At 50.2% G+C, this 22715-nt stretch overlaps 1 protein-coding gene and 1 pseudogene across 4 annotated transcripts in view; one reads left to right on the forward strand and one right to left on the reverse strand.

The window, feature by feature from the left end:
* Positions 1–216: 216 nt before the first annotated feature.
* The window catches only part of Opa3 (outer mitochondrial membrane lipid metabolism regulator OPA3), a 39625-nt gene continuing 17126 nt past the window's right edge, over positions 217–22715 (reverse strand). For 2 of the 3 annotated variants that reach the window (XM_021245817.2, XM_004867145.4), the window contains one exon: positions 13595–16057. In XM_021245817.2, the coding sequence (XP_021101476.2) occupies positions 15657–16057 (401 nt within the window). In that variant the 3' untranslated portion in view covers positions 13595–15656. Of the gene's footprint in view, positions 1655–13594; positions 16058–22715 lie in introns of those variants that run through there. The other variant, XM_021245818.2, reaches the window with a different exon arrangement.
* LOC101719711 (autophagy protein 5-like) lies at positions 8502–13583 on the forward strand (annotated as a pseudogene). The gene is made up of 3 exons (XR_015447145.1): positions 8502–8988; positions 10619–10834; positions 12342–13583. The product of XR_015447145.1 is annotated as an autophagy protein 5-like (transcript).

Consider the following 22715-nt stretch of genomic DNA (forward strand, 5'->3'; position numbering starts at 1 on the left):
ACCACTTCACCACCCTGAGGCCAGGGCCAAATCCCCATTGACTATGGCCCTCTGAAAGTCCTATGGTGCCTCAGTTTACCCATGTGGGAAAGGGCTCATAGGATGACTCTGGCCCCTTCTCCGCCAGAACACCCCCAGCTTCTCTCCTAATTTAATGACACCTGTCCCCACTGCAGACACACACAACTTCTCAAGACACATTCTTACAGTAGGCTCTTTACCTTAGAACACCTTTAATTATATAAACATTTAACGGTCTAAAGAATTCAAAAGTCACAGGGCTCACAAGCCCATGCACTGGCCCAGTGGGTTGGCCTGGGGACAGGGCGAGGGTATGCAGTCCCTTCTGAAGAGGCCTTGGCAAGAACAGGGGTGGGTGGGCCCCCCACCTAGGGCAGGGAGGGAGGGAGATCTCTGCACTCAGGAGCAGTTGGGATGGGGCGTGGGGAATGGGAAGGTGACCCATGTACTAGGGGAACATATGGGTCCTTATTAGCCTACTGGAGAGGGTGGGGGCCCCTAGGATAAACGGGACTGAGACAGCCAGGCCACTTAGCTCTGGTCAGGACCAGCTTCTACCCCAGGGCACATTCTGCTGGAACTGACGACAGGAACCGGGCCAGCCAGTGTGGGTTGTGCCCGAGACTGGGGGGGTTGGGGGGGCTCGATGGACCCATCCGCTCAGGGAGAGGAGGATGGTGGCCGAGACACCATGGCAGGTCACAGGCAGGAGCCACAGGGTGGCTCAGAGGAGCTAACCCAGTGCAAGATCTCCCCTTCCTCTTTCCCCTCAAAAGTGAGGTAGGTGACAGGCGATGGGGTCAGAAAGTCCTTTGGAACTTTCTGCATTTTCTCGCCATGGTCCATCCCAATGAAGAAGGCACAGTGTTCCGTATGTCCGGAGGCTCCCCGCCTGGGGTAGGTGGGGGTAGGAGTGACGGAATGAGAGGTGCCCTCAATCAAGTGCAGAACCCAGTTTGGCTTTGTCCTCTGACTCCCCCTGGCGGGCAGGTGGAGCCCATGCAGGGCGCTGCTTCTCCCGGGCCGGAATCACCCAGGGCCAAAGGGGGTGGCTGGGGAGGGGGCGGGGTGGGCCCCAGTTGGCCGGTTCCGCCCGTGGGAGGAGGCGCTGGGTGGAAGGTGCCACTGGGCAGATTGCTAGGGAGATGCCCGGTTGGATCACATTACTGCCCGCCTAGTATGCCCATCCCAGAGACCAGGCGGGGCCCCCTGGCCGGCTGGGATGGGGCATGCAGAGGCGGCGGGCTCTACTCCCCCGGGGGCGCGGGCGGCGGGTCGGTGTCGCAGAGCCGGACGCGCACCTCCCGCAGCTCGGCGCGCAGCTCCTCCAGCGCGGCCCGCGGGGCGGCCGCACGCATCTGCGCCTTCAGCGCCTCGAGCTCCAGCGCCAGCTGGCCCACCTCGTCCTGCAGCGCGTCCCACGACAGGCGCCGCTGCTCCTTCTTTCGGCGCTGGTGCGACTGCTGGCGCCAGTACTCCAGCATCAGGCAGCTGCAGGCGGTGATGAAGATGATGGCTTCGCCCAGCAGCTCGGCGCCCAGCTCGGCGGCCGCCGCCTCGTTGAGCGGCTTCACGGCTTCGGCGCTGAAGCCCATGATGTGCATTTTGGCCCTCATCTCCGCCCAGTGGTACACTGCGGGGAAGAGGGGGTCAGGGTCTGTGGCAGGGGAGCCCGCACGGCCCAGCTCCCCGAGCCTCGGAGGGGCCCATCCTGACTTTGAGGCGGGCCGGAAGGCCCGTAACCCAGCCTGGGTGGCCCAAGCGCGTCTCTTATTAAAAGCGTCCAGAAGAGTCTAGCGAGCAGCGAAGGATGGTGGGGACCTCGGACTGGGGGCCACTGAAGGAAGAGGGAGGTCACCAGGAGGCCCGGCAGCACAAGGTCCGGGCCAGTGGACGGCTGGTGGCTCCGCACCTCGCACAGCCCACTGCGTACAGGCCGGGTGACCGCGCTCCGGACGGAGCAGGGATCCCTCGTGGCGAATCGCCGTTGCAGCACTAGGCACACGGCGATGGCCGGTGTTCACCCCCGGGCGCAAGAACCGACCTGGGAGGCAAGCAGCCTCCAGCTCCCCAAGACATGAATTTCTACACACCCCACATTTTACCTCAACCCCCTCCTCCGCAGCCAGGCGGATCCTTTCCAAAAATCCTACTTTTGGCTTGAAGAATAACAAATACACTTGAGGGGGATTATTTAGACCTAATAGAAGGGAGTACATTCAAAGACAAGCCAGGCGTGCTGGTGCACACCTGTAATCCCAGCACTCGGGAGGCTGAGGCAGAAAGATTGCCTCGAGTCCAAGGCCAGTCTGAACTACATAACCAGACCCTATCTCAAAACAAAAGCAAAGAAGTCCACCTTCCTCCACTTTAGTCCTGCTCCGTAATTAAGGTTAGCCGGTTTTTATCTTTTCTGCCTCTTTTTTTTTCCTGTGTCTATTTTGTTTATGTTTATTTACTTATTTATTTATAGGTAAGGTCTTGAACTCCTGGGCTGAAGCAATCCTCCTGCCTCAGCCTCCCCAGTCACTGGGAATATAGGTTCAGGCATGGCACTTGCCTGGTAAAACACATTTTTAAAAATACTGTGACTGGACCAGGGATTTAGCTCAGTGGTGCCGCCGCCTGCCTCGAAAGCACAAGGTCCTGAGTTCAATCCCTGGTACCAAAAGAAAAAAAGGACTGGATATGTAGCTCAGTGCAAAGGCCCTGGGTTCAATATGCAGTAACATACACACACACACACACACACACACACACACACACACACACACACACACAAATACTGTGACTAAGATGGGCATAGTGGTGCGTGCCTATATTCCCAGCACTTTCCAGGCTGAGACAGGGATTGTGAGTTCAAGGCCAGCCTGAATTACACAGAGTTCAAGGCCAGCCTGGAGTATATATCAGAATTCTATCTGAGAAACACCAAACGGAACAAAACAAAACAAAACAAAAACCCTGTGACTTGATTTTTCATTACTGCCCACCCCATGACACATATGGAATTTATCACATAGTCTGTCTCTTTCCTCTAGCCTCCCAATTTTTATAAATAATTGTTATTTTATTATTTGCTATTTATTTTTTTGCTATTTATTGATAACCTTTGTAATTCTAAATATGTCTGTAGTCTCACTTTTCTGACACCTGGTCCTGTATGTACATTAACTGCCCTCACCTCTCTTCTACTCAATTGAGAGAGGAGACCACCCCTCCATATGGATTTAGGCAACTATTGATAGAGAAGTGTTATACAAAAGACAGGCCCTTGCCTTGCCTCCATTTTTTTCCACAGAATGTTTTGTTTTGGAAATGTGAGTTTGTGTTGCTGGGCTCCTGCCCAATGTATCAAAATGGCTTGTGTCTATTTGAACTGTGTGACCTTTCAGGAATGTTCTGTTAAGCTCTGCCCCTCACAAGAAGGTTCTGTAACTCTGACCCCCTGCTTCAGGAATGTTCTATAACTCCGCCCCTTTGCTTCAGTGAGCATGCTCACCTACCCTGTAGATCCCTATATAAGGAGGCTCTCATTCCTGGTAGAGCGCTCAGATTCCTCTGTGCCTGCTGGGGCTTGATGATGTAGTAAAGGCTTTTTCTCCACCTCTTCAACTGAGTCTTCAAATTCCAAGAGCTCTATTTCAGAGTCACCACACTGAGCTGTAAAGCTCAGCTATGCCTCAGAGCTGTGGCACTTGGCTGCAATACTGAGCTGCTCTGCTCTGCCAAAGCACTATGGGTTGTGCTATTAGGCAACTATGGGTTAGCTGAGTTATTAGGCAATTATGGGTTAACTGCATAACTATGCTCTTTGTAGAATGCACCTGAGTAGCCATGACAGCTTCTGTAATCTGTCACCAAAGGAGCTTAATGGATTCAGAAAGTCTGGCCAGAACTCCCCCTCTCCAATGCTCTGCTTTGTGTAAATCCTGCTTGCTCTATTCCCAGGGAAACTGCAATAGAATTAAGCTTTGAAGATGTAAAAAGAGATATATAAGGAAGCGCAAACTTCTATTCAGGGCTCTCAAGACTGACAGGAGTCACTCACTGAGCCACTGGCAGCATTAAAAGCTGCTTTTTGCTCCTATCTTCCTGTTAAGAGTGTTCTGTCTGAGGTCCCCAGTTTCCTGCTTCACTATTATCCTACTTCACTTCCTCAACCGTGGTTTGTCTGATATATACACATGGTGTGGCAGTGCTGGAGATAAGGAGATAGAACCTAGGCCTCAGACATTTTAGACATGGGCTCCCCTCTGAGGTACATCCCCAGCTCTGTCTGCTATATTCTTATTTTTACATTATCAAGGTACCTTTCTGGGGTTATAATAAAACTTCAGTGCTTTATCCATAGGCTGAGTCTGTAAGTGAAAATAGAGAGCTTGTGTAATACTAAGTTATGTAGATACTAGTTACTGTGGATCTATAATGAAATAATTTTATTTCATTAAACCAATGCTATAACATAATGGCAACTCCAAACACTGCTTTGTGTCAGGTCACATTTTTGTTTTCTTATACTTCAGGCTTGATTTTCCGATATGGATCTTTTAGCAAACTGCCACAATTTGACTCCAGATGCCTGGCTTCCCCTAGGACCAAAGTCAATCAGCATTTTGCTCCTATGATGCTTGCTGAACAGTCTGCCAGTCATGGACACTGGCTGTTTCCTGGGCTGCCTCAGGGCTGTCCTCCAATAATGTCCTCGCACTGCTCCCCCTCTTTGTTGAATTTCATTTTAGTTTTGCTAGTGTACATCTTTAAGAAGCTTTTGCAGAAAAAGGTAGGTAAGGGTGTGGAATCCTTTTATTTTTGAAATATCTTTTCCCACCTTCATGCTAGACTAGATGATAGTTTCTAGGCCCCAAATGAGTAGTTTAGAATCATATTCCCTGGTAGTTTGAAGGCCTGGTTCTGTTATTGGTATGCCAGAGGGGGCTCTTATCATCACTGTTTCACTGACATTGCACCGAGATGGGTCTGAGTAAGTTCCATTATCTCCCTTACTTTATAGTCTTCTCTCTTTTATCTGTGCTGTTTTTCTCTTTAGTCCTGGGAATTTCTCTTTCCTGTGTAATCATGTAATAACCTTACCCAAGTAGAGGTCTGGCCTTTGCCCTTGGCTCCTGGAAGGTAATCTTTAAGTCCTAGGAATGTCCAGCCTAATTAGACTGTCTTTGAGGCCTTCAGCCATACCAAAGAGTTATGCTAACTATGAAATTTATGCTGGGGAAGTGGGGCCATGTGGGACAGCTCAGCCCCTGGAGAAGCCCATATAGATGGCCAACTTCGCCTTTATTACTCATCTTCATCAAAAGCCCTGGACACCAAGGCCGGGGTGAGCTTCCCCAATCAGCAAATCTCTGTGGATTTTGTCACTTCCAGTTGTTGGGAGAAGTTATGCTGTCTGCAATGCCCCTGGCAGGAGGTGACTGGAAGCCAGCATGTGGACCTCGATGGATGCTACTTCTTCCCTTGGCTGATTTGCATCTGGACCCTTCACTGTCACACACCTGTGGGCCTGGACTGCAGGGAGCTCAGCCAGTCCTTCTAGCAAGTGACAGAAAGTGAGCTCAGCCTTGGTGACTCCGGAACTTTGAGTGTTTCCCTGTCCTCCTGGCCACCCTGCTGGAATACTTCCAGGCTAGAAAGGTCCCTTAGCATCTTCTGGCTCTGCTGTGTGTAGGGGACAGGGGAAGGGGACGTTACCAGAACCTCTGCAGTGAGTCCTGGTCTCCTGCGAGCCACAGCAGCACACGGCGAATTACAGGAAAGGTAGAAAAATGAGACTGAGAAGAAGCTGAGCTTTGGGTCTGATCAGTGCTGCTCTGGGCAGCAAAGACGGAAGCCCCCAGTTTACCACACCTTTTTCAGTACATCGGGAGAAACAAATGTAACAAATGACTTGCAGAGAGTTCAATAGTTCACATTGGGATAAACAAGGTGTAAAGGAAGGCTTGCAGAGAGTTCAGTACATCTCCGGCAAACAAGATGTTAATCAGTCCTAGAACAGTGAGGAACTGAGCAGATGTTTGTTCTCCCAGGATGTTTCTTGTCCTGGAGAATCACAGCATCACTGGATCACTGAAGTCTCAGTTGTGACCGGAGGCCAAACTGGAGTTATTCTGTAGCTGGGCTGTAGGCAAAAGAACTAAGCTAACCAAATGATTTATCCCTAGAATTATGTAGCATTGCTCCCAACAGCTGTGTTCTCAGCCCCTTCTCCTCCACATGTCAGGAGCTTCCATGGACTTTCCCTTTAAGAACCCCACCACTACCAGTTTTCATAGTCTCCATTACAAAAGATTTTACTGTAAAATATCCAGCCAGCTTAGAGTGTCCGTTTGGCTTTATGAAGTCTACATGTTTTTCATTGTTTCTTTTTGGTTTGTGGGGACAGGGTCTTGCTATGTAGCCCAGGCTGCCCTTGAATTCACTATCCTCCCCAGTGCTGGGATTATAGGCTACACCATTGTGCCCAGCATCAGAGCTAAATTTTGATACGTGGGTTAATTGCAAGCTCTGAGGATTCAGACCCATTACACACCTGGCAGGTGCACTCAAGGTGGTGCAGAGGGAACAGGTGGCAGCCTCACCTGGGCAACAGCAAAATTCAGCCAGGATGGGCCTGGGCCTGACTCCCGGAAGTGTCTGCTGGGGCCTTCTTCGATTTCTGCGCTCCTGTCAGCCCCCGCCATGATACAGGCCTCCTGCCCAGCTCCTGTCCCAGTCCCCTCCCTGGTCCACCCTTTCCCCCTCCAGCCCAGCCTCCCAGGAGGCAGTCACAGAGGTCTTTCCAGAACACAGGGCTGACCTGGGGCCTCCCTCGCTCAGGACACACTATGGCTCACGCTGGCCCTCCGGGTGAAGGCTGAAGTCTTAGTGTGATTTTAAGGCCCTGGAGAGACCTCAAGATAATCTTTAGAAAGAATCTTCCTCCTTGTCACCGTTGTCAGTTTTATACAATCAGTAGTTCATTTTTATTTTTAAAATTTTTATTAGTACATGTTTACAGTACATAGTCATTACAGTCCTCGTGAGGAGTTGGTACATGTATGTAGCACGCCTTAGCTCTTTTTTCATTCCCTTCCCCAGCCCTCCCTGTCCCCTTCTCATTTGCAAAAGATCTCTATTATTTATCTTTTATTTTGCCTTTTATTTATATTTTGAGATTCTTATATAAGAGAAACCATGTAATATTTAAGATTGTGTGTCTGATTAATTTCACCTCATATTATGGCCTCAAGGTGCATCCATTTTCCTGCACATGACTCAAGTTTCTCATTCTTTATGGCAGAATAGTACTCCATCATGTGTATAAATACCACATTTTCTTTTCTTTCTTTTTTTTTTTTTTTTTGGTACTGGGGATTGAACTTGGGTCCTTGCACTTGCCCAGCAGGCAGTGAAACCAAATCCCCAGCCCAATACCACATTTTCTTTATCCAATCATCTGTTCATAGACATATAGGCTGCTTCTGTTATGTAGCCATTGTGAGTTGTGCTGCTAAAAACATGGGTATGCATGGATCACTGTGATGTGATGTCTTTAACTCTTTCAGAAGTGATTAATTTTGTTTATTTGTTTGTTTTTAAGACAGGGTCTTACTATGTAGCCCAGGCTGGCCTCAAACTCATGGCAATCCTCCTGCCTCAGCCTCCCAAGCGCTGGGATTACAGGTGTGAGCCACCATGCCCGGCTCAATAAACAATTTACTTAAACTGCATAATTTGATGAGTTTCATCACAGGTGTAAGCCAGGAAACCACCACCTTGGTCAAGACCCAGTGAATAAAGTACTGAATGTCAAACACGTGCTAAAGGCAAGGAACCAGACGTCAGAGTCACGCAGTGTGTCGTTCCATGTACATGAAATCCCCAAAATAGGCAAACCCAAAGAGACAGAGCAGACTGGTTGTCGCCAGGGACAGGACGGAATGGATGGAGGTGGCTGCTTAATGGTGACAGTTTTTATTTTGGGGTGAGGAAAATGTGCTGGAACTAGATGGTGGTGAAGTTTGCACAATACTGTGACTGCACTAAATGCTGCTGAGTTAGCCCCATCCCAGGATTCATTTTGAGTTATGTCAGTGTCACATCAACAGAAAAATAAAGACAGGAGATCACTTAAGACTGCAAAAAGGAGCTGGGCAGGGTAGTGCACGCACTCAAGAGGCTGAGGCAGAAGGATCACTGTGAGTTCGAGGCCAACCTGAACTGCATGGTAAGACTTTGTCTTTAAACAATTTTTTTTCAGTACCAATAAATATATACATAAATTTTTTAAAAAAATTTTTTCAGGGCTGGGGATTTAGCTCAGTGGTTTTGCCACCTGCTGCACAAGCGCAAGGACCTGAGTTCGATCCCCAGAAACAAAAAAAAATTTTTTTTCAAAAGGAGGTGGCTGGCTGTGTGGTGCACGCCTGTATTCAAAGTACTCTGGGAGTCTGAGGCAGAAGGACTGCAAGTTTGAGCCCAGCCTAGTAAACTTAGTGGGACCGTGTTTCAAATTTTTTTAAAAAGGGAGAAGTCTGGGATTTAGCTCACTGGGAAGGCTCTGGGTTCAATCCTCAGTATTACAAAACAAAACAAACTCCCCGCCAAAACAAAACAAAACAAAACAAAAAAACCTTTAAAGAGGGCCGGGGATTTAGCTCAGTGGTTCCGCCGCCTGCCTCGCAAACTCAAGGACCCAAGTTCGATCCCCGGTACCAAATTAAAAAAAACCTTTAAACAAAATAGCTGCAAAATGGGCATGCATTGGAATTGGGGGCTGGGAGCCTCTGAAGTCCCGGCAGCTGCTGCCCCCTGCAGGCCTGAGCCGCCCACTGCGGAAGCCGAGGAGCTGGCGCGGTGAGGCTGTGTCGGCGTCGTCCTTCTTCCAGCCCCGGCTGTCACCCTGGCTTTTAAAGTTTGTGTGCCTGTAACATTCGCTTTGGACCCAGCAGGAGCCCCGGGACTAGGCAGGTGAGGGGAGGAACTGAGGGAGACAGAGAAAACGGAGAGCGAGCCGAGAAGCGCAGACCAGCAGGCTCCTGTGGGGGCTGCCGGGGGCGCTGGGAACCGGCGGAGGAGACACCAGTCGCCGGGCGAGGCTGACCTCCACGGCCGTCCCCCGCGCCTTCTGGGGGCGTCCCGGGTTCTCCCTGCTGAGGTCTGGCTGTCATCTGTCCCCCCCCTAGGATGCATGTGTTGGGGCTCGGCCCCCAGCGAGGTGGTGTAGGGGTGGTGGGGCCTTGCAGAGGTGTCCCCATTGGGGACTCTGTCAGAAGGCATTCGGGCAACGCTCCTGGGAGCCTGACTCGGTTCCCAAGGGGTGCCCAGCGCGGGAGCGCACACCTGTCCTCCTAACAGCCGGGAGGCTGAGGCGCGAGTATCCGCGCGAGTTCGAGGCCAGCCTGGGCTCCATGGCAAGCCCGGGTCTCAAAAAATAAATAAATAAAAGAGACAGAGCGAGAGCCCCAGTTGTTATGAAAGAGTCTTGCCTTTTGTTCTGGCTTCCTGTGTCACCATGTGATCCCTTTTTCCTTCCCTTTTATTTATTTATTTTTTTACGGTGCTGGGGATTTCCCGCAGCTACTCTGACCTCACCCAGTGGCGGCAGGGCCTTTGCACATGCTGCACCCTCGCTCTGACTGGTAGACCTTCCTCTTCACCTGCCTCCCTCCCTGGAGCCTCCCTCCCTGGAGCACGTATCATCAGCGGACCCTTCCCAGCCAGGGGTGACTCCTGCCCTCCATGGCTCCCTATGGGTCACTGGGATTGATTTTCAACCATGGTTCCCAGCTCATATCTCCCTTCCCAAGGCAGGCCAGAAAAAACTAGAATTTCTCTTCCCCCAGGCAGATCGTAAGAATTCTAATCTTCCCGTCTTTAACTGGTCAGAAAGAAATTCTCTGATATCCTTGTGTAATAGTGGATCATAAAACTCTGCTCATGTCGGGCATGGTATACATGCCTGTAATCCTAGCTACTCAGAGTGCTGAGGCAGGAGGATTGCAACAATCCCATCCCATCTCCCCAAAACTAAGACCTAACTGGAAAACAAGCCCTTAGCCTGATTTTTCAAGATACTCACAATATAGGACCTACCCCCAAAATAAGCCCTAGTTAAGATCTTCAGACAGATGGAAGTATTTAGTGCATCTATTGCAACACACAATGGATGTGTTAAATTATAAAATAATAATATTAACATACAACTACATATAAGTGAGTATTAGTGACATTAACACTTAAATTACATGGTAATATAAATTACAGTTAAGTATAAATACCCAAGTGGGCACCTTTGGACGAGAGGTAAATGCCCATGTAAACGGGTAAACAGTTCTGTGTAAATGAACTGGAGAATTATTGCTGATGCCCAGTTGCAGTACAGACATAATGCGTGGCGTGTGCACTTGATACCGAGCCGACACGCTCGTGTCTAAAATGAACCTTCATAATTCAATACCTCATGTGTTGTAATGGATGAACTTAATGCACCGGTGTGAAATAAATGTTTTCTGAATTTTGGTGGCTGCATTCTTTCATCTTTTGTGTGAATCATCATCCCTAACTGTCATCTCTTTTGTTACCACCCCTGTCTCGTCAGCCTTCAGTTAACTCCTGATTTCATGGACACTTTGGGAAGCCCAGCCTGCAAGACTTGGGTGAAGAATTCATGGGACACAATCACCAACAGCTGTAGTGAGAATGTACTACAGCAGGCTACATGGACAAGAAGCGTTCGTTTAAGGAGGGCTCTGTTGCTGGACATGAAAGATTAGGGCCCGTGGCTCTACAGGAAATGGAGTTGCAGGGAATTCAGGTCAGAATTTGGGGTTTGGAAAGTTATGATGATGTTCTAGAAGAAGATGAGATGACTGTATTCGAATAAATGTAGATTTTTGTACATGAATAAATGTAGTTTTTTTTTTTTTGGCTGGGCATGGTGGCGCATGCCTGTATCCCAGCACTCAGGAGGCTGAGCCAGGAGAATCACACAAGTTCAAAGCCAGCCTGCACTACATAGCGAGATCCTGTCTCAAAAAACAAACAAAAAAAAATGTAGATTTTCATACATGAATAAATGAAAAAATGTAGATTGTTGTATGTGAAAACATAACATCCCCTGTAAATAAGCCCTATCGTGTCTTTGGAGTCATAGGATTCCTTCGAGGGAGGGGACTGACTTTTTGGAAATACAGTGGACCCTCAAGTTATGACCAGCCTGACATACGAACAACTTGGATTAACTAGGTTCATGGAAGATTCATCTGCCTCTTGTTATCTATAGCGCATACCCACATAAACATACAGATCTCAGCTGTATTGTCTTACAACCAACTTGAGTTACAACCAGCCCTCGAGAACCGATCGAGTTCGTAAGTCGTGTCCACTGTAAGTGAACTTTTTTTTTTTTGGTACCGGGGATCAAACTCCGGACCTTGCGCTTGTGGGGCAGGTGGCGGAACCACTGAGCTAAGTCCCCGGCCCTGTAACTGAACTTTTATGAAGAGACTGCAAAATAAATACAAGGCACAGGGATGTGGGAGATCGAGATGGGCACCTTTGACATAACAGCCCTAGTGCCTCCTGGTTCCCATCTGCCCTCCCCTGGGCGGCACCTCTGGGCAGCCTGTCCTGTCCCTGCCAAGCTGGGGACCAAGGGAGCCTGAGGCCAGGCCCCAGGCCTGCCACCTCCATTGGCTTCCTTCCTCTGTGTCCCAGTATAGACACCAGGACAGTTGATGGAGGAGTCAAGGAGCTGAGGAGTATCACCAGGCGTTTATAAAAAGGGAGCCCGGCCGCGGTCCTCCCAGCGCCATGTCGGCGCAAACATCAGCCGCCAGAGGGCGCCGCAGACCTGGCAGAGGCAGGGCAGGACCTGGCCTTTCAATATAGAATCCACATACATATAATACATGCAATAATACAGTTCTATGTTGTTTTCGTGGGTTTTTTGTTTTGGTTTGGTTTTTGGTTTTTGTTTTGGCTAGGGATCGAACCCAGGCCTAGTACACACAGTACTCTACTGAGCTGCACCCCCAGACTGTATTTTTGTTTGTTGTTACTGTTGTTTCTAGAAGGGGTGTGGCTATGTTGCCCAGCCAGGCTAGCTTTGAACTCCTAGGCTCCAGTGATCCTCCTGCCTCAGCCTCCAGAATAGCTGGGACTCCAGGTTCAGGCATGGCACCTGGTTGGTATACTGCATTTTAAAAGATGACAACGATGTGTTTCAAGATGTGTAGGTTGGATGAATTCCAATTTGCTTCACTCTGTATCAGGATGAGATAACCGAAAGGGAAGCCAAACCATACTATTTGCTTTTGCAGAGAGGAAGTTATTTGACATTGGCATCTGACAACATGACAAGCCCTTCTGGAGGGTTGGGAGACAAGAAGACATTAGAGAGATGGCTTGAAGATGAAGGCATCTCTGACCTAGCATTGCCCGGGTGCTGTCCTATTTGGCCTTGCACTGGTTCAGCTATCCCTTGGGGCATCTCAGTACATTTTAGAGTTTTCCAGAAAAGCACCCTCATCACTGTCCAGGGATGCAGTTAAAGCTCATTTTCTGTCTTATACGAAAGCAGCTGATGACTTAAAGCATAAAAGTCAAGAAATCAATGAAATTCAGGAAAAAGATCAAATAGCTTTGGAAGGGACACAAGAGGACAGATTTGACCATTTTGGGGCCAGCAACCAGAAACTCCTGCAATTTCCGCAGAAGAAAGTGGATTTTGTGATCTCCCTTTTAGAAGACATCAGACAATGACTGAATGGCCTTTCATTCAGAAGCTGTTCTGTCCCATGGCTGCACGGACACCCCGGGACCTTAGGAGATCTTCTCAAAGAAGCTCATCCTTCTGCAGTTGCTCCTGAAGTTGGGGAAAGGAACCAAGCGATGATTCATGGAATTGAGCCAATGTTGGAAACACCTCTGCCGTGGCGGAGTGAACCTCTGAGCTACCCAGAGAATGTTCTTAGCACCATCGCCAGGCAACACACCAAGGACCTGGGGGACACCCTGACACAGGGCTCAGCAGAGCAGGGCACTTCACCCCGTCGGGCCTGGTGGGGGCAACCTGACCAGGGACGCTGTGATTCCAGTCACCTAAGGCCCCCGGGCTGGCCTCATTCTGCATCACCACGGCCATCATTAAACCCCAACTGTAGACTTCACAGGGCCACTGCAAGCCTTCTGTCTTCCTGTAAAATATAATGAAGTCGAAACCTTCAGCCTAAGAAGAAAATGGAAACATGTGCCACTCAGTCTGTATTTCTGATTAACAAATAGACAGGGGTATCTCCCAAGGTGATCATGGTTGAACCTTAGCTTGGGAGAGTGGAAACACTGCTTCTAATTTTCAGGCAAATTCGACTGAAGAAAGTAAAAGAGAAATTCTCTTATCAATAACTTGCAGCAACTTTTTGCAAATGATCAAATTATAGTCAACTCATCTCAATGAAAATTTCCTACAATTATAGTCTGTTGGTATCCAAACAATCTTGACAATGAACAGTGAGAAATTTTCAAATAGAGCTTGTAATAAAAATTAAATAAAATAGAAAGTATCAGACTATGCTGCGAGTAGTGAAGTTTTATTTCCAATGATATGCACACACGTAATGTCATGTTACATGTTACATAAAACAGATCTCTCCTTATATACTATGTCACATAATGCCTGGCTCAAGTGTGTAATGCTTATACACGAAACCCCTGTTTCTTTTCTAAGTGTTACATAACCACTTACAATGGATTCCACACCCTCTTATGGTGGCTGCTGACCGCTCCCCGTGGCCAGGGGATCTAGTGGAGCTTACTGGAAGCCTATTCTCTCCTCAGCTGGCTCTCAGCCAGTCTAGGCCACTTCCAGGCACAGGTGCCACCCAGCAGGGACAGACACAGTTGACAAGGCCGCCCAAGAGATGGGAAGGGCAGAGCCCTGTGAGGCTCTGTGAGCAGGTTCCTGTTCTTCACAGCCTGAGTCACTCAGGAGAGAAGTCTGGGCTCATCCCACTTCCCCTTCCCAATGACAGGAAGGGACAGAGAAGTTCCTGTCTGTGCATCTGTCCCACCAATGGGATGTGAGCCCCATGAGATGGGGGCTGGGCTGTCTCTGTCCCCAGCATGGTGTAGAACGGGGCTCTGTACACAGTGAATTCAACAAAATTTCTCAAATGACAGGATAAATGAAGGACATTTTTTCTGAGCTTAACAGTGATCTTTAAAATATGAACAAAGAATGCATAAACCAGAAGACAGCCAGCTTTATTGCAAACTTACTCTACCTCCTCCTGCCACATTACAAAATAGAAAAAGGGAAGGAACCCAGAACCACGAAGCATTCTCTAGCATCAAGCATTTTGAGAAAGAGTCCTGTCCACTTCCACCCCCCAATCCCACTCCCACTCAGCACTGCCACAGCAGCCCAAGCTGCCCCAGGACTGGCCACCTGCCAGCATGAGTCAGCTTGCATCTGAAGGCTCTGGGGAGTGAGGGCAGCACCCCAGGCAGAGACCGCCCACAGGAGCTGGGGTTTGGGCCTAGGTTGCCTGTCTTCACATCTCACCTCTGCCTCGGGTGACCTGGAGCAGGTGACTTCCCCTCTCTGCCTCACTTTCCTCACCAGTGACAGGGAAGATCTATTGTGGCCATTATGGAAAGCACTTAGAACAGTGCAGGCTACCTGGCCAGAGCTCAGAGCCCCTGATCTAAGGTGATGAGAGTTTACCGGTATGGAGGAGAAAGCTACCTCCCCCAAGTAACCATGGAATCCAGGCACTGAGCCTCTCTGGCTCTGGCCCTGTCACCCCTTTGTGCAGTGGCATCTGTCTCCTGCCTTCATCACTTCACCCACTTGAGTCAATCCCAATTTTAAGAACACTTCCACCAGGACCCACCAGCCTCTCCCCCTTTTCTAAAAGGAATGAAGATGCTGCCTAGGAAGTCTGGCTTCTTGCTTTCCTGTTTGGTGGGTCTTGTGTCCCAGTGGTGTTTAGTGCCCTGGCGAAGCTAGGGGAGAAAGGAAAATCCTGTCCCGCCCACCTTCACCTGCAGCTTCATGGGAATGGGCCCAGAGCAGTGTTCTCACCAAATCTGAGACCTGGGGCTGCTCTGATAGGGCCAGCAGGTGCCCCACTCCCGGTGCCTTGGGGGCCATGAGGTTGGTAGGAGTCCTATGCTCCTGAGGTGAGAAATGTAACCTGAGAAGCCACACAGGGACAACAGGGTTCCACAGAACCAGCTGAAAGAGGAGGGATGGTCCTCTGATGGCAGGGCCACCAGGAAAAGTAGCAATGATCAAGTACACGGGAGCAGGGTGTCGTGATGACAAGGGGACATCACAGGCTATCTCTTGCCTGGAGAGCACAGCAGTCCTGCTGGCCATGGCCTTCTAGGTCTCGGCTTTGGGTGGGAGGTGAGCATTGTGGGGGTGTGGAGGAGTCAGGGGTCGGAGGGGCTGTCAGGCGCATCCCCTGCTGGATTTGTCCCCGGGGAAGGTACCCAGTAGAAGGTGAACAAATGTCAAGTGCCATCCAGATCCTGGTTGTTTCCCCTGGGCCAGTGCAGGCAGGGGGTTCAGGGAGGAGGCCAAGTCGGGGCCACGTGGGGCCACAACCAAGTCCAGGCCTTTGCACCCCCTATTTCTTGGAGGAAGACGCTGCGTGGCACGCGGGCGGCGGGTCAGGGGCGCAGAGCTGCGCGCGCACCTCCTGCAGCTCGGCGCGCAGCTCCTCCAGGGCGCTCTGAGACGACGCCGCTTGCACCTGCGCCTGCAGCGCCTCGAGCGCCAGTGCCAGGTGGCCCACTTCGTCCCGCAGCGCGTCCCAGGCAGCGCGCTGCTCCTCCTCCTTGTGGCGCTGCTGCGTCTGGTGGCGCCAGTACTCCAGCACCAGGCAGCCCCCGCCCACGATGAAGATGGTGGCTTCGCCCAGCAGCTCGGCGCCCAGCTCAGCGGCCGCCTCCTCGTTGAGCGGCTTGATGACCGTGCCCCGGAAGCCCATGATGCGCATCTTGGTCCGCATCTCCACCCAGTGGTACACTGCGGGGAAGAGAGGGGTCAGGCGCGCTTGCTCGGAAGCCCCAGCCAGTCCCGCCCCCCGCCGGAACCCTGGAGACGCCCCCGAGGTGGGCTGTCACTTTAGACCTGCGCCAGCCTCGCCCAGGGAGGGGGAGTCACTCAGCCGGGGTGACTCCAGAGCTTTATTTAATGTGGAGACGCGGACTTACTACATAGCGCAGGCTGGCCTCGAACTCGAGACCTTCCTGCTTTAGTCTCCCCGGTGCGGGGATTACAAGAGGGAACGACCATTCACCGCTTTCCAGTCCACTTTCTCAAAGCTCCGGAGAGAAACCCGGCTCTGAGGGATGTCCTCAGATTGGGAGGCCAAGAACAGGGAAAGCGCAAAGATTCAGAGGCCAGACGTGTCACCCTCTGCTCCTCAAGTCACCCCACAGCTCAGCCAGGAGGACCCCCTTGCCTGGCACTGTCGCCCCACCCACTTCCCAGGAGACCAACTTCCGATCTTTCCTTATCTTCCCAAACGCAGTGTTGAGGCAGTGGCCGACCAAGGACCTCTGGACTCCAAAAGAGCACGGCTGAGATGTGGGCGTGGCTGCCGTGCTTTTGCAAGTCAGGTGGTTCCAGCCCCTGAAAGGGGAGCTGGGCTGTCTCCACCGAGTCCCGGCACACGCGGGGAGGGGTCCAGAGCTGAGGGGCTGCCACAACAAAGACACACTCCTTTCCCAGCTGGGTATTTAGGGTTAGGTCCTCAGCCCCCGGGTCTGTAGAACCAAGGTAGAATTGATGCTGACCCTGCCTCTCCCCAGAAGTAATGCACATTCATCCAAGGGAACAGGAAATGTAGGGGCCAAGTGCTCTGGAGGTTCATTCCCAACATATTTTATATTTTTTCCCTTTTCTTTTTAAAAGTCTATGGTGCACAGGCTGGTCTCCAACTCCTGGGCTCAGGCAATCTTTCTACTTCAGCCTCCTGAGTAGCTGGAATACAGGTACATGCCTGGCTTTCGTGTTTACTTTTGATGTTTAGTAATTATTCATGAAAATGTATAACATATGAACGGTTTAAATTGTGCACTAGTCATAATTTTAAAATTAACTCAATCCAGATGAAAATACTTTAGCATTCCGAACTTTTTTTAGTCACAAGAAATTATAAGGTAAATTTCTGCACAGTTTGGTTGCTAATATATGATTCATTAGATGAAGTCTGTGGGGACTACAAATACAAAAGTTTGAGGACAAAAGAAAACTGTAAAATTTCCAATTATAAAAGAAAAGCTTGTTCTTTATTTTGGTTTGGTTTGGCATGGTTTGGTTTTTTGAGACACAGGCTCAATATGTAGCCCGGGCTGGCCTCGAACTCAAAGTGATCCTCTTGCCTCAGCCTCCAGAGTGCTGGGATTACAGGCGTGCGCCACCACGTCCGGCTTAAGCTTGTAGTTTATTTCATTTGTAAACTGGACATTGTTGGGCACCAAATCACTGGAGTCTGTTGGATTGCCACTGATTCATTCAAAGGAAGGCTGAAGCAGCTCCATTTGAAAAAGCCAATATTCATAACCACGACTGTATCCTTTACAACAACTTAAACTTATGAAGAGAAGTTTTCACTGCAAATGCACTAGACAGAGGCTGTGTACAGTTCCAAGGTCCTCACGGGGGTGGGGTGACAGGAGTGACTGACAACTGCCCAGGAGCAAGAGTCTTCTCAGGGCCCTGCTGGTCAATGTCACCTGCAGCAGTCACTTTCAGCTGGCAGTTGCTTAGGCCCTGGTGTTGTAGGGTTTCAGGGGACACCTCCCACCCTGAGGTTTCAGCCTCAGGCCGACCTGGCATCCACCTGGGGCGATGACAGCCCACCCTGAACTGCATCTACTGAGCAGGGAGGTCAGCATCTGCCCAGTCCTGTGGTGGAGGCCCAGAGCTGGGCCTAGAACTGTCACCCCTGCTTCCGGTCAGGAACACCCAGCGTGGCAAAGGGAGGCAGCGCTGAGAGTGGTTGGGCTTGAGGAGGGAAGCAGCTCTCGCCTCACTACCCCGGCAGCGGGTGAAGCTCCTGGGAAGGGCAGGCTTCAGCCCCAAACACCACCTCCCGAGCTCTTTCTCCACGTCTCGCCATCCGCCACAGGACATCCTGGCATAGAGGCCCTGGCCAGATGCCAGTGCCATGCTCTTCGATGTGCTGGCCTCTTGAACTGTGAGCCAAGTAAATTTCTGTTCATTACAAATTGCCCAGTGTGTAGTTTTTGTGTAGTTTATTTTTTGAGTCAAGGCCTCGCTATATAGTTCCAGCTAGCTTTCACCCTGTTATGAAACTCAGGCCATCCTTGAATTTGAGATCCTTCTGCCTCAGCAGCCTGAGTGCTGAGATTACAGGCACATACCACTACGCCTGGCTCTCTGTGGAGTTTTGTTAAAGGAATACAAAAACGGACGAAGATAATCCCAGACAGCTCTCAGATACCTCACAATGAAGGTCCAAGTCTGAATCTAGCTCTGTCCCCGGACTTGCTCCTCCAGCTGGGCCCACCCGGTCCCCAGGCCAGACCCAGGTCTCCCCCAGTTGTTCCCCTGGCCCCAAGGTCTCTCAGCAACATCTGGTCCATTCTGCCTCTTGAACAACTCTCTAAAAACCCCTTCCACTGTCCTGGTAACGATTCTGTCCCAGCTCTGACCAATGTCCCATCCCTGAGCTCCTGAAAGAGAAATACAACCTATATATCCCCTTCAATCAGGAAGGCTGGCTCTCCAGTAACCTGTCTGTAGTCTGTCTCCCCCATAGTGTGAGACCCAAGGCTGCAGGGCCCAGCACTGTCATGGTCACTGCTGTGTCCCCAGCACTGAACACCACAAGGTCAGGCCCACCAATGAAACGCACTACATCGTTGCTTCAAGTGTAAATGGGTCCCATCCCAGCCCCAGGCCCTGCAAGTGTCCTCCACACTCAGAACTGGCTGAAAAATTAAAAAACAAAACAAATCTGTTTGCTGATAATAGTAACAAAGTACTGAAAGTATAAATGTAAAGTCACACACACACACCCCATCCAGCCCTCACTGTGGCCCCAGTCTGCCTTCAGCACCCTGACATCCGTCATAAGTACACCCCGCTCGGCTTCTACCTCATGGAGCTCACGGCCACCCGGATTCACAGCCATTTCCTCTGGCCCCCCAGCCTTACTCTAAATGAGGATCTCTCGCCCGCCCGGGCAGCCTTCCTTCCTCTGCCCACCATGACACAGGTGCTCCGCGCATGCTCTACTCTTGGATGTGTTTTCCGGCCCTCGGCTCGGCTCCCGAGGTGGACAGGAAGGAACCTCGCAGCTCCCCCCACCAGTCGGTGGGCCCGATCCCCGCCCACGTTATCCGGATTGACCACGCGGGCTATTTGCTGCCCATAATGAGGCCCCTCACAGGATGAGTCAGGAAAATGTAAATAAACACCACAGGCCACAGGAAACCACTCCAGTGCAGGGAGACGGCGTAGAGGCCTCTATGGTGCTGTGCAACGCGCGCCTGGGTGAATGCGCTGCCCGGGCAAAAGCCGCCCGCTGTGGGCCTGGACTGTGCCAAACTCCACGGCCTGGAGTCGTTTCCAGGACGCGCACATCTTCCCATTATCGAGTCTCAATCTATCTAGCCAGCAACTTGGCTAAATTCGCCTCCTCTCCTTTCCTTTGTAGTGAAATAGAACCTAAACTTCGGTTTTCACTTCATTCTCGGTGCCGCCGATGGAAGCCAGGGCCCCGAGCACGCTAGGCAAGTGCTGCCCCGCGGAGTTGCACACCAGCGAGGGCGGAGAACTGAGGCAGCCGCTGCCAGGGCCGACACACAGAACCCCGGACTGCTAATTCTGCCCCTCTCCTGGAGTTCAGCTCTCCTCGGCCACGATTCTGATGTCTTGGTGACACACCGTTGGTACTATTTGTCTGCTGCCGTGTATTTTCTGTGCCTTGCTCCCTTTCAGCACCGAGCAGCTTCTGTGCCGTGCAGGCGCCTGTTGGGGCACCTGGTCCCTGCCCATGGGTGGCACCCACGAGTGACGACAAGCCTTCCCACCAGGGGAACCGCATGGCCCGGAGCAAGGAAGCTGCTGACAGGGATGGGTTTCCTCACACAGGCCGTGTGGCTAGGTCACCTGCTGGCGCCTCATTCATGAGTCTGAGCGTGCCAGCTGTGTCCTTCCAGCAGCGGTTCTTCTCCGGGCAGAGCGAAAGGACCCCAGGTGCTGCTGTTATGAGTTTTGTGTGTATTTTATTTTTTAGTCTCTCTCTCCCTTCCTCCCTCGCTCTCTCTCTCTCCCGTCTTTTAAATTTTTTATTTTTTAAGTCACCCAGGCTGAGCTCAAACTTGCAATCCTTCTGCCTCAGCCTCCCAGATTCTGGGATTACAGGTGTGTGCCACTACTATACCTGGCAACTAATATTAATCTTTTCAAAGAATCATTTTATTTTATTGATTTCCTCTACTACTACATACCTGCTCATTCCTACTTGTTTTTCTTTTTTTTCTTTTTTGGTACTGGGGATCGAACTCGGGTCCTTCCGCTTAGGAGGTAGGCAGCGGAACCACTGAGCTAAATCCCCGGCCCCCTACTTGTCTTTCAAGGATGCAGGCAGGTGTTTATTTCTTCAGAAAGCTCTCCCTGGCTTCATTAGATTAGATGCCCCTTTAGGGTCCCTTAGCCCTTTGGGCTCCTGCATCCCTGCCCTGTCCAATCTTGAGTATCACTGGTGACAGCTCAGTCTCCCCCCAGGGCTGTTAGTCTACCCTTCCATTTCATACCTAAATTCCTCTCTGCCTGGACACACTCCTCCATGAGTCTTCCCTCCTTGTCTCAATTCATCTAGATTTCAGCTGCACTACTCCTTTTCCACAAAGCCTTCCTGGAACTCTAGACTGGGTCAGACCCATCCACAGAGTTCCCTAGGCTTCCCTCATCATGACACGGCTTTGGTCTGGGTTGAATCAGTTTTTTTTTTTGGTCCTGGGGATCAAACTTGGGACCTTGCGGTTTTCAAGGCAGGCGGTGGAACCACTGAGCTAAATCCTCGGCCCTTGAATAAGTTTTTAAATACAAAGCGAGAGCCTTCCTGTTTCTAAAATGGTCATAGAAATATGAGGTATGATTTTTTTAAAAATTGTGTACGTAATAGTAAAAAATTGTGAATGTAATTGTGCTGTTGTGGCTGCCTCAATGTCCTGAATCAACTCAAAACTTTTGCCTCTCACGGTCCTTTTGACTTCAGGGCAGAGTGAGAAGATGCCCAGTGCCAGATCTGGTGAATATGGTGGCTGAGGACATCTGCCTTCTGTTTGGATGCCACTTGGCAGCAGCACTCACTGTATTTTATTATCACACCTTGTAAAGACAATGACAAAGCCAGGCCAGGTGGTGCACACCCATAATCCCAGCACTTGGCAGGCTAAGGAAGGATTGCTGTGAGTTTGAGGCCAGCCTGGATCACATAATGAGTTCAAGACCAGCCTACCCTACAAAGCAAAACTTTGTCTCAAAAAAAAAAGAAAAAGACAATGACGAAAGAGGACTTCCAGAACTGCTTCAGAAAGTGGCAAGGACAATGGGATAAGTATGTTGGGGGAGGATTAATGGCAAGTGTCTTTTGCTGGGATATTTTAAATTTAAACATTCACCATGTATTTTGTTCACACCACATCTGTCTCAAGTAGTCTTGTGTGCCTTATGAGCCAAAAGGCCATTTTCACTGTTTTGAAGATCCTTAAGGCCACTTTGGCAAATCCTCCCTGCTCCAGAGGGCACCTGAAGATCAGACCATTCTGCCAGGGCAGCTTCTGGAAAGGCCCACTCGGGACCCAGAGCTGAGAAGGCACTCAGGAAATGTTAATGAACTAAGGGCTCATGTTTCCTTCAACCTCAAATATACTATATTTACTGCTATTACAAGTATCCAAATTTTGTCAAAATACTTTACTTTTTTTGAGACAGGATCACACTATATAGTCCAGGCTGGCTTTGAACTCATTATGTGGGTAGCCCAGGCTGGCCTCAAACTCACAAACATCCTCCTGCCTCAGCCTCCTGTGTGCTGGGATATAGGAGTGTGCCACCAGGCCTGGCCCCAAAACATCCTTGACTGTTACTAATTTTATACCTTTACTGTTCACTGTTTATCCTTCTTCTCTAATGGCTGAGTTGAAGTGGTCACCTGTGGGGACCAGGAAGGAAATGGGAAAGGAGCAGGTGGGGGTTTTTTTGGTCACAAATCATACAGTATTCAATTCTATGTGCACCTCCCCCTTTCTACTTGCAAAGTCAGTAGTTAATGTAATTTTTAAAACACCTTATTATTTTGGTACTCAGGATGGCACCCAAGGCCTTGTACATGTCAAGCACATGCTCTGCCGCTGACCTATGCAGACCTACTCCCTGAGGCTGCCCTTCTTTCCATTTTCTGCTGGTACTAAAATAATTTTGCCGTTCAAGGTTACTTGGAGAGTCAGTTGGCAGCCAGGCCTATTTAACAATGTAACAAGCTGAGCACAGCCTCCCCAGGTCTCCTCTCTTCTCTCCCAGCTAACTGGTACTTTAAAACAAAGACTCTAACTGTCATTTCTAAAATTGACACTGGACATGAACTTTTTCTGCATAACTAGCAGGAATACCTAGGCTGGTCAATGACAAAAGACAAGACAGA

The sequence above is a fragment of the Heterocephalus glaber genome, unplaced genomic scaffold, assembly GCF_053883595.1.
Source record: "Heterocephalus glaber isolate CG9 unplaced genomic scaffold, H.glaber_assembly_v1.0 deba00001744, whole genome shotgun sequence".
NCBI lineage: Eukaryota > Metazoa > Chordata > Mammalia > Rodentia > Bathyergidae > Heterocephalus > Heterocephalus glaber.